Here is a 16,581-nt window from a genome sequence, read left to right as displayed (position 1 = left end):
TTTGAATTTCAAAAAACAAAACATATTTTACATAAATTAGAATTAGAATGGAGAAAGTATTATTGTTACAGTTACCATGCCAACTCACAATTTATTTTAATAGAAAAATCCATTTTAAATTGTGTTTTATTAATTTTTTATACTTGTGGCTGTCTATTATTACTCTTTTTTTTTTTCAATTCTATTATTGTCTTTTTTTTTTAGCTTCATTATTATAGTATTGTTTATTTTTTCTTTTATTTTTAATATGTCATTTTCATAACTTATGTATAATGAAAAATATTTTACTTTTATGAGATAAGAATAAAATTGGTATATAATTAATTGGTATATAATTTTTTTTATATAATTAAAAATAAGATTTATAAAAGCATTATAAAATCCGATCTCCGTCTCTTGGCGCTATATTTATACTCACAATGCTCTAAATTCTCAAAAAAGTCACTTCACGCTTTTCGCAAAGCCATCATCTTCGGCTCTCTCTCTCTCCTTGTTGCCGCCGGTGCTAAACAACACTGAGATTTCTGCCGGAAAATGAGTTCGTCGTCGTCGTCGTTCTTCGTCTCTTGAAAGCTCTTAGCGGTACTCATTTCATTGATTTACTTTTTTACGTTGCGTTGTGGAAGTAGAAGAAGGAGTTCAATTCGAGTTACTAATTATGGACGCTAAACAATTCGAAGTTTACAAAAGTTCTTTCCTTTGAAGCTTCTCTCTGTTCGTTAAACAATTAGCTCGTAAGTGAAATTTTCACCTACCTTATGCTCATTATCTCTTTTGTAATTACTGTTCTGCTTATCCTTATGGTAGTGTAGAAGCTTTGATTTGTCTGCAACCGTTATATACTAATATTTTGGTTGAATCGAAGTAGATATTTGCACAATAATTTGTTGAAGTTGAAAGAATATTAGCATTTGAAGTTTAGATTGGGGAAAAAATTGTGGATGAAATTGTGTTTGGACCTGTTAATTCACTTGAAAAAAATAGTTTGTAAATGTTGAAAATGAGTAGAAATCACTATTGAAATACACTTCTAAGGCATTTATCTCACTATTTCACATGAAATTCAAGTAAAGTATTTATGGATACTGAATTGTGTGCAGTTATTCATTTTTTACCTTAAATCAGCTGTCTATATCTTTAAAAGCTTAAATTTACTAGTTAATTTGATTAAATTTTGAATTTTTCTTGTAATATCTAAACATTGTTGCACGGATTAGGTGCAAAATGAGAGAAAGATGGATTTTAGAAATGATTTTATGTTTTTTTTACTTGGTCTCAGTATGATAAGAATATCAAGAAATTAATGTGTTCTCTTTTGAGTTTTGTCTCCAAAGTGATAGATTAGCACAGAGAAATCAGAATTCAAACTGCAATGTCAAAATTTTATTTTTTGAATTTTTTTAAGAAAAAAATAAATTCTTTTGACTAATTTGAGTAACATAATTGTGATTTCTTCCTTAATATCTGTTGTTGTGAGTCAATTCTTGTGTTTTACTTGGTTCAAATTTAAGTACCTTCAAGAAGCTAAAAGCCTTTCTGAATCTTTGTCTTGGTGTAAAGATTGGGATGTAATGATGTACATGAATTTGTTATTTTTTTTAGCTCCTTAAGTTTTGTATATCTTCTGGATGCGTTGTGATTACTGTATAGTTATTTTTTGACTTCATGTATTTTAACTTCCATTGCACTTATCTGGAGTAAATCATTACTGTGTAAATTTTCTCCTTACAGTTTATCCCGTGGATCTGGCTTTGAGTTTTGGATTCTCTCTCGGTTATTTAGTGGAAGCATCGAGTCGCTGTGGATAGGATTGAGGCTTCTTCTCTGCTTGTCTTGTTCTTTGATCAGCATTTACTGCATTATTTGCTTCTCTGTTGGTGTTAAACTGATGGACGTGTTCTGAGCCTTGCTATCTCCTTAATTTCCTGCACTAAATCTGTTTTTATGCCCTTTCTATCAATTTGCTTTCTGATAATTGGAGAGATCATTAAAAGAATGGACATGTTGCTTTTGACTTCAACTGAACCCCCAATGAAACGCAGAGCTGGTTTATTTATAGTTCAGGCCGGGCGAGGATCATATCGAGGAAGTTAGTCTGGTAGTTGGTGGTAAATTGGGTTGCTATTTTCTGAATTTTGGAGCTTTTGATTTATTTAGAATAAAGAAGAATGAGTGCTGCTTCCTTGAGGCATTTCCTTGAAAGTCTCTGCTTCAAATCTCCATGGAATTATGCAGTGTTCTGGAAGCTTCAGCACCAGTGTCCTATGTAAGTTGTTTCTTAGCCCATTTCATTGCGACAGTCAAGTGCCCTATCTAGTCAAACAAGGATAGGAAAAGAGAAAAAAAGAAGTATATTCTCAAGGAATCTAAATTATTTTGTGGTCAACTAAGTGTATGTTTCTGCCAGCCATCATACTTGATTTGGACCGTATGAAGTTCCTATGGAGAAAAATACAATGCGATAAGCCTTTTTGATTACATCCATCTTTCTGTATTCTGTGAAGACTTCCTCTCATTCTATTTCTTTTGCAGCCCATGTTGAAAATGAGCTACTCTTTGTATTTGCTTAGTATTTGTGTCTCTATATGTTGTGTTACTGAATCAAAGATGTATTACATTTGTAGCATCGTACTAGATCAGCTTATTTTTTTTAGAGGATTTAGTATTGGGTGGTTTATAGTCTGTACATGCACTGAGTGGTTGAGACTAGTTGCTCACTTACACTGGCTCGACTTACTTTTGCAGCATTTTGACATGGGAAGATGGATATCTGGATGTTCCGGGTGCTAGAGAACCTTACAGAAGTCAAAATGGCAATTATTATAGCAAAAACTTGAGTGACTTATCCCCAAACTGTGGGTCAAGATCACATAATGGATATTTGAGTGCACATTCAATTGGCTTAGCCGTGGCTGAGATGTCAAGTACTTATCACATTGCAGGAAAAGGGTAGATCATTGATTTCTTTCTGGCTTCTGTTATTTTCTATATGTTATTGAAATAGTAGAGCATAATTAGGCTTTCCTTATTAATTAGCTTCAGAAAAATTGACTTTAGTTGGCTAGCGATGTCATGACTTTTGTGGCATTCATTCCCAGTGTGACCTTATTTTCCCCGACGACCCATTCTATCAACAAAGTCCCTATAATATTCATAATTTGTTGGTCTATATCAGCTAGAAAAGAACTACTTTTTCTTAGATTGAAAAGTTCTCTAAGAATTCTTTTGATAAAAAAATGTAATAAACTTGCTTTTCTTGGTATAGACGAGTATATATTCCAAAGGGAATTGCATTTCCTTCCCACAGAGACTAAAGAAGAACAAATATGTTGAATGTATCTTAATGATTAAAAGAAGTGCTGAATACATTATCAAGTGGATAAACACAGGCAAACTAGTTCCTTGTATAAAGGACCAAAAAAAATAAGAAAAAGAAAAATTGACTAACTTAGCTTCTCCTTAGAAGTTGCTAGCGTTTTTGATTAAGAACCTTTGAGATTTATTAAGTTTGCACCATCTAAAATAAGAGAACTAGCTCCGTGCTTGTTGGAGGAAGAAGAGAGAGAGAGGAGGCTATCGTATAGATGGTACAAGATTTTTCTGGTGCTGGAAGACCAACTTATGGAAAGATCAGAGTGGCAATAACTATGAAATAAATCTTAGTATACATTTCAGGTCCGATATGCCACCACAGTGGACGAGTGAAAGCCATAGTGACTTGTGAATTTCTGCATTCATAGACCAATATTTTCTCTTTATTTTTGATGGTTTATTAAGCAACCACTTGAATACTCTGCCTGACTTACTCCTCGATGTATGGTCAAGTTTGGATCTCCATTGCATCGTTATGATTCTTATTACTTATTCATGATCATGATAAGCTGAGAGCAATTTTTTGTTTTATCAAGAACCAACTTTATTGTTTTCCTTATGTGTCTTTTGTTGAAAATAAAACAGGGTGGTAGGTGAAGTGGCTTCTTTGGGCATCCCCCGCTGGATTTCTTCCGACAGTGTAGCACCTGCAGAGCTTGGGTTTGGTTCTGTTGCTGAGGTACATATTAAGTTTGACATCTTTGCTTCTGGGAAGTGTAATTTGATGCTTGATTATTTGGTCCTTTCCTCAATTGAGATGAACCCATGTTACACTAGCACTCTGTCAACGGGGCAAAAACTGATGTAGCTTGATGAAATGCTGCTATTCTGCCCCCCAATTAGCCGGACAAAGTTATCTATTTCTTTTTATAGTAATCTGATATCTTCGCAGGCCCAGCTTTTCTTCATTAACGTTAGTTGGTTAAACTAAAAAAAAGGTTAACTGAATTTTTTTAAAGAAAAAGGTTGACTGATTTGGACCTCTTCTGTTAATGTAGAACAAAGTGATTTTTAGGATTACGGATAACTAATTTGGACCTCTCCTGTAAATGTAGAACAGAGTGATTTTAGAATTATGGATAACTAATTTGGACCTCTCCTGTTAACGTAGAACAAAGTGATCTTAGAATTACGCATAACCAATTTGGACCGCTCCTGTTAATGTAGAATAAAGTAATTTTTTTGAAGTTGTGGATAACAAATTTCTCAAATTCTATTTCTTGACTTGAAGCATCATTGATGGATTTATTGATTGAAATTTGTTGCAGTGTCCAGATAAGTGGATGCTTCAGTTTGTCGCTGGCATTAAGGTGAGTTTGTGTAGCATAAGGTTTGAGGCGGTTTTATTCATCTCTTGTGTTTTCAGTATTCCTAAAATTAACCATATGGACTTTCTTTTTCAGACTATATTGCTGGTACCTTGTATACCTTATGGTGTTCTTCAATTAGGATCAGTGGAAACGGTATGTGATGTTTCTGAGCTGAACTTCATTGGATCTGTTTTTTGCCAATGTGATTCACAAAGTTATGTCTCATGCTTGTCTAATGGAAACTTAAGCAGCATATGAACTTTGTAATTATGTTTTAGTCGTGATTTCTAAGCTTCGGGGTGGCCACTGAACTACAGGATGCCTCATTTACTTTTTTATCCCTCCCATCGTGTATGTGCTTACATGCAGCGGTATCTTTATACGGTCATTCACACATTACTGTATTTCTTTCACAAAATCAGGTAGCTGAAAACATGGAGATGGTTACCATTCTGGCTGAAGAATTTGATGCCCATCTCAAATTTGTGGAGAGCTTTTTACCTGGTGGAGAAAGCTGTGAATTTCTTCTACAATCTACTCTCTCAGAGACTTTGAATATACCATCTGCAACTACCACAAATAAGGTGAACGAAGATGATGTAGCTGCTGATATACCAATTGTGGAAGATCACAAATCATCAGCTGTATTTCCAATGACTTCACTAATTGATGTTCAACATCCCTTTCAGTTATCTGGACAACACATGCAAAATGTCCTCGAGAATGAAAATGAAAGCAAAATTGGCAAATTTGTTGAACACATGCCAAATGTTCTTGAAAATGCATATAAATGGGAAATTCCAATGCAACATGTGGACATGATTAATCTAGTGAAGCAACTTGCTCATGGATATTCTGATGATAATAGATCAGGGATAACCGAAAGAAGCATCGTTAGATCTTCTTGCCATACAAAAGATATAGATGCCTTTTCTTACTCTAGCTGCAATGTCGGCGGAGTCGGTGTTTCCAATGAGGTAGATTTTCACTTTGATGGAGACATGCTAGATCCACGATCTCTTGGAATGGATTGCCACAACACTATTCTTGGAAATGTAAGTAATTCTTTTAGCTGCTCGACAGAACGTGAACTACACGAAGCCTTTGGAAGTACAATTCACAACTTGTCTGGCTTTAGTGCAAATCCATCTAGCAAATCCATCTATGCTGCAGATTGTACATTTAATAGTGAGCCATCAGATGGATGGCATCTGAAAGAAGATAATGCAGAGAATCTTCTGGAAGCCGTTGTTGCCAGTGCTTACTGTTTTACTGATGATTACTCGCTCAACAAAATGGCTGGTCTGGAATCCTTAAACATGTCATCAGGAAAACCTGTCCCTTCTCGCAAAAGGCTAAATCAATCTGCAGAAAGTGATTCGGTTGGAGATGCAGTTACACGAAGCACTCTTACATCGGCTTCTGCTGGGGTAGACAAATATGCTTCGACTAACTGTCCACATTCTGCTTCTTCATTTGATTATGTTGTCAGTACATTTGATGAGGGACATCATCAGACAAAAGTCTTCAGCTCTTTGGATTGTCACAAGGAGTCAAAAATATCTAATACTAACAAGAAAAGGAGACGGTCTGGTGATAGTCATAAGCCCAGACCACGAGATAGGCAGTTAATTCAGGACCGGCTTAAGGAATTGCGGCAACTTGTCCCTAGTGGTGCCAAAGTAAGTCTAGCTTCACCTTAGTTCTATTAGATTATTTTCTTGTACCTAGGATTAAAATAACTTTTTGTTTTCTCCCTGCAGTGTAGCATTGATGGTTTACTAGATAAGACCATAAAGCACATGCTGTTTCTGCGAAGTGTTACTGATCAGGCTGATAAATTAAGGTTCCAGGCTCAGACAGAGGTAATCATTCCATGATTCGTATAATTATCTATTATGTACTAAGTTTTTGGTTGCGAAGTGTTTTTCGTTTTGAGACTAATTTTACTAAATAATGATTTGGCGGAACTACACCTTCTGCTATCCTTTTCCACGGGTCCAACATTTTGTCAGGTCCTAATTTCATTGATCCATAAGTACTGCAGGTAGCCCCTGACAAGAACCTTCAGTCACCTCCAATAAAATCTAGCAATCAACAAGGAACCTCTTGGGCTCTAGAATTGGGAAGCGTGGACCAGATATGCCCAATAATTGTCAAAGATTTGGAATACCCTGGACACATGCTTATAGAGGTATATCATATGGCTTCACTATTTCCTAGTTTCTTACTAGTCATCTGGTTTTAAATGAATTCCCTACTCTAGCACCACAACTAAAATCTGAGATCTCTGTACTGACATCTGTCTGCATTATGAATTTTGAGCTGACATCAATTTCAAACAGATGATGTGTGACGACCATGGACGTTTCTTAGAAATTTCTGATGTTATTCACCGTTTGGAGCTGACGATTTTGAAGGGCGTGATGGAAAAGCGTTCAGAGAGCACCTGGGCTCACTTCATTGTTGAGGTAGTTGTCTCCTTTGGCAAGCTAATTCCTTTTCACTTGGAATAGATAAGAAACACTTATTCACTCCATTGTTGCATATGATTGAGTTCAGTGGTTCCTCGTACAAAATTATCAACTCTATGGATATAATAGTATGAGGAAGACAAAATTGTTTCAAGCACTGTTATTTTCGAAATTAATTAACCAGATTGGCAGTATAAGTTGTACTGAGATATTTTTCGACTTGTTTACAGGCTTCAGGAAGCTTCCATAGACTGGATATCTTCTGGCCACTGATGCAGCTCCTACAGCAAGTGCCAAGTTCTGTTTCACGCAACATCTAGTTTGTTTACTGAGTTATGTGGAGATTTGACGATTGGGAGCTTTGTAATGAACCTGGATTTAGTATTTTCTATAGTTTGTACCTATCAACTAGCATTTGTAATAGTTCACCTTGAACGTGTGATATTAGTGTGTAGCCATGTGAATTAATGAAAGCTTGAGTTCCTATTTCCCTGCTCTCTAATATTTTTGTTCATCCAAAAAACTAAGAATAGTGTTTGTCAGCACTAATAGCAAAGTGAAACTGCCTTGTGTTTAAACAAGTTTACTCTGCACTTACTCTATCCTTTCTTTGTGTAATAAAACATGTAGCAGCTCTAAAAGAAATGTTTCTCTTTGATGCAGCCTTCGCCATCTGCAGTGGCCAAGCTGAGGCTTTACATGGTATTTCTCAGCTTGCCACATTTTTCTTTAACATGCAGCAAGATTGTCCATAAAAGATGAATTTTGTAAAACTAGATAATGAAAAAGAGGCTATCATACACCAATAAGTCTATAAAACTATGGCATACATCAGATTTGACCTTGAGAAGAATACGTGAGTTAAAAGTATGTTACAATCAGCATGCTGTACATTAGTTTAACAAATTCTACAGCTCTAACATCACCAGAATCTTGGAAGAAAACCTGAGAGTCGTTGTCAGTGGTTTACTTATCTGTTCTCCAATAACAGAGAGATCATGGACGGCTTTCAGCAAGTAATAGTGTGTGCCACCACCCACATGCTACATTCTTTGGCATACAATAGTCTGTGGGTACTTCACAAGGATCATTTCGGTCAATTGTATCGCCTAGGCCAAGCTGGAACAGAAAGGCAAAAAGGTTTGATTTTATAAACATAAATGTAATATTTGTGGAAGAGTAACAATCTTTTTACATACCTGACCATACTTGTTCCATCCCCAGCTATAAATTTTGCTATCCCCTAAAATCAAAGCAAAAGGTATGTTTAGATTACTAACATATAGAATACGTATATAGACAGATTGACAAGCTAGTGCCTTCCTATTGTCCAACTCTTACCAGCATCTGATGGATTTAACAAACATTTGATGGTGGAACAACAGACCATATGATGTACCCACATGAGTAGGAAACAAGTATATCCAAACTCATTGTCGAAAACATATTTGCTACTCGTAAAATTTCGAAGAAATTTCAGTTACAAATACTAACTAGTCACAGTTATATAAGCAATTGCATGTAACATTTCCATCTCAGATCACCACAAATGAGATAATTAGGTCTAAGACTGAACAAAGTGAATCCTAGTTGTCTTCAATTGAAAAAAAAACACGGTTTGTCCAGTGAATCAGAGACTGAAATGCACTTCATCTTCTCGACAGCCTGGAGTCTGGGCTCTTACCTGTCATTATGGCGCTATGGCGAGCTCCACAAGACACTACCTTGGCGTTCTTGTTCTCCAGTATTGGGGCATCCACAAGTCTAGGTGATGTCTGTAACAGAAATCTCCTGTTGAGTTTCTAAGTCCCTCAAACAAAGAAGGCTTAAAAAAATGCAGCCGCATAACTGCAAATATGTAGGGAATTATAGGGTTTAACTAATTGGCTGTCAGAAATTGACAATATCTCTTATCCCTCAACTGTCTAGCTACATTTAAAAGCTACAACTGTTGTGGATAACTTCTGGACTGGGATTTCAAAAAATCCAACTTCCTGGCACATCTCATGGTACGACTAACCAAACTCTTAAATGAAGTGATAATTCAGCTTCAACTAGATATTACTATTGGACATTGGAACTGTCAAGTCCACAAACAAAAGTTAACTGGAAAGATATGAAACAAGCAAAAAATATTGGACGCACCTCTGTGTGGTCAGTGCCTGTGCCTAGACCCAATTGGCCAAACTGATTTCCCCCAAAAGTATACACTCGCCCATGATCACATAAGCACACAGAATGCCACAGTCCACCTGCCACGGCTTCTATTCTAGTGTTCAATAGAGAAGACACACAAGTTGGCCTCAGCACATCATTTGTATTACCTAGTCCACACTGAATACAAAGAATGAGGCTAAGGGACTGACATTAAGAAAAGGAGTGTATACGAACTAGGCACCACAAAGTTTAAACTGCAGGTGTATCAATTTTTTTTTTAGAAATACAAAACATGACAACATTACAGTTGTCTGCTAGTGTGAAAAGATAAGCTATCAAGTGCTAGACATTCAATTCTAGCAATAAAACATATATCCACAACACTATAAGCAAGATGCAGCTGGCTCAACATTACTCTATATTTCTTTTCTTCGAAATGGAACAATACTTTGTCTATTAATTACGAATCTGAATTATAGAGAATAGAATGTGAAAAATTCTTTGAGGGTACCGGGACAAGACACACATCATATATCAGGTGTGATAATATGAAACATTACCTGTCCATATAATCCCCAGCCAAATGTAAGCAGCACCCCAGTATCTGACAATTGAAACAAAGACCAAAGTGAGCAAAACGATAAATGAAGTATCACTCTCAACTTTCAAATGCAAAAGGCAGAGACAATGATTTAAGATGATCTGACTTCCCTTGTAAAAGGAGTAACTCAAAGTCATTCAAACTTAAAAAACCTAACAAATTCCCAGAATTACTCTTCTTTTCTTCACACATTGTACAGCTTAAATTTGGAAAAAAAAAAGAACGAAAGAAAGAAAGAAGGAAAAAAAAGTTACCCCAATTAAGAGATCAAGAGAAGTACTAAAACTTAACTCCATGCTAACCTGTGATTACTGCACTATGCCGGCCACCACAAGAAATACTCTTTATGTAGCTCCCCAAGGCTTTACGTTTCTGACTCCCAGTGGTAATGCTTCCTCGAGGACTCCCAAGGCTCCGGTCAGGTCCATGCGAAGAAGCATCCAAACATGGTATAAGATGAGGAGAAGCCACTATTTTAATCCTGGAGCCTAAACCAAGCTGTCCTTCACCTCCATAGCCCCAACCCCATACCTGTCCTACATCTAAATCCGGCAAAAATATGATGCATCAGGTGTCTTGCTTTACATTATAGTTCTTCCATATCTTCGTACTTCATATGACCTACAAAACTATATGGCGTAACCACAAAGCAACCGACTCCACTGCTAAAATGACAGTAACAGGCTACAGCATGCATGGAGGAGTGGAATTACCTGACAATGCTAAAGTGTGGCGCCCTCCAGCAGCAACGGAGGTTATCTTCACCCCTGGATCCAATTCTACAATACAAGCTGGTGCAGAAAGAGATTCGTCAGCAAGAGGTGGGCTTTCAAGTTCTTGTTTAGCCGTCATTGTTCTCCTCCTTTTTGCAGTTTCTTCAGGTTTTTTATTATCTTGGTGAGCAACTGAACCACCAATTGGCTTGGAGCCTTGAGATTGAGGGCTTTCTGCAGAAATTAGTCCTTATATTATTAGATAACCCCACCAGGTATAAACATGCAGCCGAACTAGCCAAATTCTTAAATGGCTTAATCTGGAAACTAAACTTCCATTACCTTGGTCAGTTGACCCTGATTCTTTCCGAATAGCATCCCCTTCAAAACTCCCTCCAGAAGCGAAATTTGCAACAACCTTGGAAGAAGGCACACATTCCTTCCAGCCCCATGTGTACACATCATTCTTTTCTGTACAGAAATATATCGCATAACCATATATCTTTGCTGTCTTTCATAATATTTTAAGTAGAAATAAGAAAAGAAAATAGAAGTTTCTGCCAAATAACATTCTGAATTAGCTGAGTAGATAGCTGACAACCCAGAAAGACTGGGTGACAGTAGATTACCAGTAACAGATACACAATGTGCCCAACCAGCTGCGGCTTTCATGATTGGATCTTCAGTTGGAAGCGGAAACGGTTCTGGAGCCTCCTTGATAAATGTAGTAATGAAAGAAGATAGCAAAATCAATTCAAAGGAAACTATATAAATGAGTCCATACAAGAAAGATTTGCCACATACCCCATGTTTTCCAGAAGTCAAGTAGCTTTGGCCTTGATCATCTGCAGAACCCCACGTGATAAGTTTTCCAGACTCTGCTGCCAAATTATCAAACAACACATAGTTAAAACCCAAAAATCAAGGTTCATGTCATTTTCATGAAAAAAAGATTGAGAAGGTATAAAATAGGTTGAGATCGGAATGGACTGAGATCCAGAAGGTATAAAATAGGATGAGATTGGAATAAACTGAGATCCAGAATGGAATAGTTTCAATAATATAGAAAAGGTATTCGTGACAAAGGATTAATTGTTTTGCATCAGATGCAATTTCTTGCATCTACCATTTAGTTTGCTCTTACAGTTATAGCTTTTGTTTTTTCATCGGATTATGCATACAATGCTTTGTTAAGTTGTGCTTATATGAACTACAATTTTGTTCTTTTGATAATAGAACTGATGTCTCAAAAACAATAGTAGTTTAGCCTTGGTAGGATGCAAAGCTAGCAAGACGATGACAAAAACGGTCACTTATATCTGGGAATAGGTATAAGATAGTCCCTAAAATATATATCAATTGTTTAGTGTCACCTCTTCAGAAGAAGATCATTAGCAAGCAAAAGTATGTCTTAGAACCTTGATCACAACATTAAAGCCCGCATTAAGTGACTCAACACATTTTGAGCGTCTATTCAGTGCTTAAGCTCACTGTAAGCGCACTATCGGCTACCCTGCTTAGAGGCAGACATATATCATTATGCTAACGGGCAAAATCTTAGCTTGAGCCCATTTATGGACGGCAACATAAAAAAGAAAGGATGAAATCCTACAACAGTAAAAAGAATTGGTAGTTGGATAATGAATCCCTTCAGACCTGGAGAATGTGCCGCTAGGTAAAGTATTCATACATACCATCAACAACACCGAGATATTGGCCCACGATCATGTTTACTTTATCTTTAAGAGTCGTTGTGTTAATCGAGGAAGGTTTTTTGGTGATAATACCTGAATGGAAGTCTAACTCAGAGATGTATAAGCCTCCTATGTGGGTGGTTTGACTCCCTAAGGAAATATGTGACAAATTTCAGATAGTAAGCAATAATTTAGGCCTATATCTACCAAAAAGCTGACCTAATACCAAAAAATTTACCAATTACTACACTTCTACTTAGTTCAAGCTTTTCCGTAGCTATTGTTCATCTTCCTCTGCCCCAGGCCTCACACCCTAAACCAATGTGAGAGTATCAAATAAAATAAAAGTTACAGAGGTGGGAATCCTATCTTCACAGTTGGCTATTCCACATAAACTCTTCTTAGTCCATTACACTAGTATGAGAAAATAATCATGTCTTAATTGATAAGATCTGTGTCAAACTAACTAAAGTTCGTTAAAAGGTCCATTACACTAGCTCTGGAAGCTTCAAATGTTACCATACTTGTTAATTAATACCTCAAAAAACAATCATTTTAGTTCAAAAACTTTACGAAGTTCATCATCGCAGATCTCAACATCTGAATATCAATAGAAAATCTAGCAACACAATATTGAACAAATCTAGAGATCTACTTCTTCTAATTCATACATCTGTAAACATCTAGAAAAACTTATATATGAACACAAATCCATACAGAGATTAAGCATATAACCTGAAATAGCCATAGCGAAACCACAACCTCCTCCACATACATCCTTCCATGATTGAACATCGATTCCGTTATCCGGCAACTGAACTTCCACCGGAGAAGTTAACGGCGACTTATGAGACAATACTCCGGGAAGATATCCCCACATAAACAACTCATACTTCTTCTTCTCTTCATTCTCTTCCTTCATTTTCACCTCATCTTCCTCTCCTCTTACACCGTTTTCACTCATTTTTTCAGAAAAAATGGAAATTCACAAATCTTCTACAGAGAAGTTTCGAGAACTTTTGTTCCGGAAGCAACTAGAAGTTACCAAAGAAATTGAATTAATTGTAGTGGAGAAATAAAATAATGTGAAAAATCAAGGCGAATCATTAACAGGTAAATTAATAGTGCCACGTCAGATTCATTGGGTCCCAGGAGACACATGTTTGATTGTGGCAGCCCTTCTGTTGTAAGCCACTAATTCACTGGAAGTTTCTAGATGTAGAATTTTGAATGTTCTGAGGTGGCACAAGCTTATCCGTTAGATGTAAGATGTGTATTGCAGATCAACGGACAGGTTTCAATAGCCAAAAAATGAAAGTTTTTTTTAGATCATAGATTTGTTTAGTCCTCCTCCAAAAACTGACATTTAATTCATCGGATTGAATTTTAAAGTTTATCGATTTAATTTATGAATATGTATAAATTATTATGAAATAATAAAAATATCAATTGATTATTAGGTTAGTCACTGATTAATTTTATATTAAAGTTTCACTTGAAAAAATTATTGAAATTACTTAGAAATAAAGTGATATATCAAGTAAATTATATGCATGAGTTAGCAAGTTATCTTGTTTAAATGTAATCTGATATCTTGTAGAATAATTGAGAGTTTGAGAATGTTCGAAATAAATGGGTCTATAATCTAAATAAGCCACAAAAATGTAAAAGTGAGCAAAATAAGTCACTATTAAATATGTAACTAAAATAAGTTTAGTAGAAAAAAAAATTTCACTTTATCTAATATTCTAAATGTTTTTCATTAGTGTCATACCGTTTATTTTAATATATAACGGAACTTTTTATTCCACTTTATAAAATTAAACTTTTTTTTCCAATTTATAAAGTGAAACTTTTTCTTCCAATTTATAAAGTGAAACTTTTTCTTTCACTTTACAATGTGAAACTTTTTCTTACACTTTATAAAGTGAAAGAAAATCTTACACTTTGTAAGAGGAATATTTTTCACGTTTTGAAGAAGCCTTTTTAGTGTTGTCACACAATTATATAATTTGACGTATCATAAAAACGAAAAAAATGTTGCATTATGTATTTTTATTTTTTTATTCTGAAAAATCTCCCAATCTCTATTTAAGGACGTTATAGTTGATCGCACCTAAAACATAAAGTCTTCTATTTTTCTTCATTTCAATCTAAAAAAAAAATGTCTTCTACACCTAAAGTTTAAGTTTCAATTTATTGGGGTAGCAAAATTATACATGAGGAAAATACCATTTATTATAATTGTCCTAAAAAAAATGCTAAATACCCAATTAATTTTTTACAAGACATACCGTTTAAAGTTTCAATATTTTACAAAGTTGAAGATTTTCTTCCACTTTATAAAGTGTAAGCAAAAGTTCTACTTTATAAAGTGAGAGAAAAAATGACACTTTATAAAATGTAAGAAAAAATTTCATTTTATATTAAAAATATACGTTATAACACTAACGAAAAACATTTAAAAATATGATAAAATGAAACTTTTTTTCACTAAATTTATTTTAGTTATCTACTAAATATAATAACTTATTTTGATTACTTTTATATTTTTGTAGCTTATTTAAATTCCAAACTCAAAATAAATATATAAAATTAAATACTACTTCCACAATAACATATCTGATAAAATATTTTTTTAATTTCCGTTCATTTTTAATCGAAGTTGGGTATCATTTACAGGTTAATTAGTAGTGCCACGTTGGATTCGTATTAATCTGAGAGGGGTCTTTTTTTAATTATTATTTTTAATGGCAGGAAGTCACTAGAAGTCTCTGGAAATTTCTAGTTAGTGGGTGTGGGCCTTCCTTTTGATTCCAACCCAGGCATAAAGTTATTTTCTTTCCATTGGATATGTGGTGGGTTCTACTATTTAATTGTCTCTTCAAATAAATATTAATTAGGGAGGTTCTTGTAAAGATTTATGAGTCAAACTTTGACTCAATATTAATCTTTGTTTCAATCGACACCTTTACAGTTGTACAAATAATAATTATAATTATATACATATATATGCAGCAATAATAGGGCAATTTTCACATGTAGCAAACATAAAAGTTATATTTATCTGTATAGTAAAGTTTATATAATTGCACTCTATAATAAATATATAATTTATTATATATATACAATTGAAGCGAATTGTATAAAACAAAGTGTATAAAATGAGAAAGAGAAAAAGATTTGAGCAGAGAACTGTAAAAAACAAAGTGTATAAAATGAGTTGTATAATTATAAGTGTATAGAACGATTGTATACAATTTGAATTTGTATATAAAATGAGAAAGAGAGAAAGACAAAAAAAACTTGGGCAGGAAATATACAATTGAATCGAATTGTATAAAACGAGAAAGAGAGAAATTATATACAATTTGAATTTGAATAGAACGAGAAAAAGAGAAAGGCAAAAGAAACCGGGCAGGGGAGTATTTTCATTGTATAACTATAAGTGTATAGGACGAAAATATATGTATTTGCTAGTGTATATACTATTTTCTCTCACTTTATACAAACAGAAACACAACTTATACATTTTGTTTCTATTTGTAAAAGCGAGAGAGGCGAGCAAGATTAGGGAGAGTGGCGAGCGAGATCTGGGAGAGGCGAGAGAGCAGAACAAAAATGTATGTATTTATACCATTTTCTCTCGCTTTATATAAATAGACACAGATTTCATACACTTATGTTTGTATAAAAGTGAGAGAAAGCGAGCGAGAGAGTGGCGAGCGAGAGATGAGGGTGAGAGGTGACTGACAAACAGTTTGCTACGGAACACAATTAACTCAAAAAATGATTATAACAATTAATTTAATTTATTAGTTTGCAATTATATACTATTTTTCTACCATAATAATATTTTCAAAATACTATAAGTGGTAAAAGAGAGGTTGTCAACGGATAATTGGCTCCAGTATATGAGTTAATGAACTATTAACTTTTAAGAGAAAGAAAACAAAGAGTTCCAGTTCTATACATCAACATCAACCTATTTACAAAATTCATTTGTAAAATCATTATATAATCAATTCACATATGATTATTGAATTTTTTCATGACATAGTTATCTTATCACACTAAAATAATTAAAATATGTATATTAATTATCACTAAATATGTCTTTTTTAGAGACAATTACTAATGACAATTATATCTTAGCGCTTTTTGTAAATAACTCTATTAGTTACTCCGTCCGTTCCTTTTATATGTCACCTTTTTATTTTGCACCTGTGTTAAGAACTGACATAACTTTACCCTTTTACC

The 16,581-nt window shown here is 34.6% G+C and overlaps 2 protein-coding genes across 13 annotated transcripts; one reads left to right on the top strand and one right to left on the bottom strand.

The window, feature by feature from the left end:
- Positions 1-373: 373 nt before the first annotated feature.
- On the top strand, positions 374-7,642 carry LOC778232 (transcription factor pfi). Of its 2 annotated transcripts, XM_010327414.4 has the most exons (12): positions 374-734; positions 1,732-2,266; positions 2,746-2,949; positions 3,958-4,051; positions 4,641-4,682; positions 4,776-4,835; positions 5,105-5,266; positions 5,372-6,364; positions 6,446-6,547; positions 6,730-6,876; positions 7,028-7,153; positions 7,387-7,642. In XM_010327414.4, exons 2-12 carry the CDS (start codon positions 2,169-2,171, stop codon positions 7,474-7,476), a joined length of 2,118 nt encoding a protein of 705 aa, XP_010325716.2. In that variant the 5' UTR covers positions 374-734; positions 1,732-2,168; the 3' UTR covers positions 7,477-7,642.
- A 292-nt stretch (positions 7,643-7,934) lies between these two features.
- Positions 7,935-13,416, bottom strand: LOC101248324 (ultraviolet-B receptor UVR8). Of its 11 annotated transcripts, none has more exons than XM_010327536.4 (11): positions 13,057-13,416; positions 11,432-11,505; positions 11,257-11,341; positions 10,970-11,098; positions 10,628-10,861; positions 10,217-10,456; positions 9,874-9,917; positions 9,302-9,490; positions 8,841-8,931; positions 8,356-8,399; positions 7,935-8,275 (listed from the first exon to the last, which is right to left on the bottom strand). In XM_010327536.4, the coding sequence occupies exons 1-11, from the start codon at positions 13,283-13,285 to the stop codon at positions 8,153-8,155; spliced, it is 1,482 nt and encodes a 493-aa protein (XP_010325838.1). In that variant the 5' UTR covers positions 13,286-13,416; the 3' UTR covers positions 7,935-8,152. The 11 variants fall into 11 exon arrangements, with proteins under 11 accessions (XP_010325838.1, XP_019071189.1, XP_010325837.1 ...); XM_019215644.3 differs by having other exon boundaries at positions 11,257-11,338; XM_010327535.4 differs by having other exon boundaries at positions 11,432-11,508; positions 13,057-13,395.
- Positions 13,417-16,581: the final 3,165 nt, after the last annotated feature.

This window comes from Solanum lycopersicum, chromosome 9 (genome assembly GCF_036512215.1).
Source record: "Solanum lycopersicum chromosome 9, SLM_r2.1".
Taxonomy (NCBI): Eukaryota; Viridiplantae; Streptophyta; class Magnoliopsida; order Solanales; family Solanaceae; genus Solanum; species Solanum lycopersicum.
Note: the sequence above shows the minus strand (reverse complement) of the source record. Positions and strands in the feature narration are given on the sequence as shown.

Coding starts and splice junctions, on each gene's coding strand:
- LOC778232 (XM_010327414.4), top strand. CDS start 2,169: ATGAGTGCTGCTTCCTTGAGGCATTTCCTTGAAAGTCTCTGCTTCAAA. Junction 2,950..3,957: donor TATCACATTGCAGGAAAAGG/GTAGATCATTGA, acceptor AAAATAAAACAG/GGTGGTAGGTGAAGTGGCTT. Junction 4,052..4,640: donor GGTTTGGTTCTGTTGCTGAG/GTACATATTAAG, acceptor AATTTGTTGCAG/TGTCCAGATAAGTGGATGCT.
- LOC101248324 (XM_026032922.2), bottom strand. CDS start 13,285: ATGAGTGAAAACGGTGTAAGAGGAGAGGAAGATGAGGTGAAAATGAAG. Junction 11,099..11,256: donor ACATTGTGTATCTGTTACTG/GTAATCTACTGT, acceptor ATTTCTGTACAG/AAAAGAATGATGTGTACACA. Junction 8,400..8,840: donor CCATAGCGCCATAATGACAG/GTAAGAGCCCAG, acceptor CTTTGATTTTAG/GGGATAGCAAAATTTATAGC.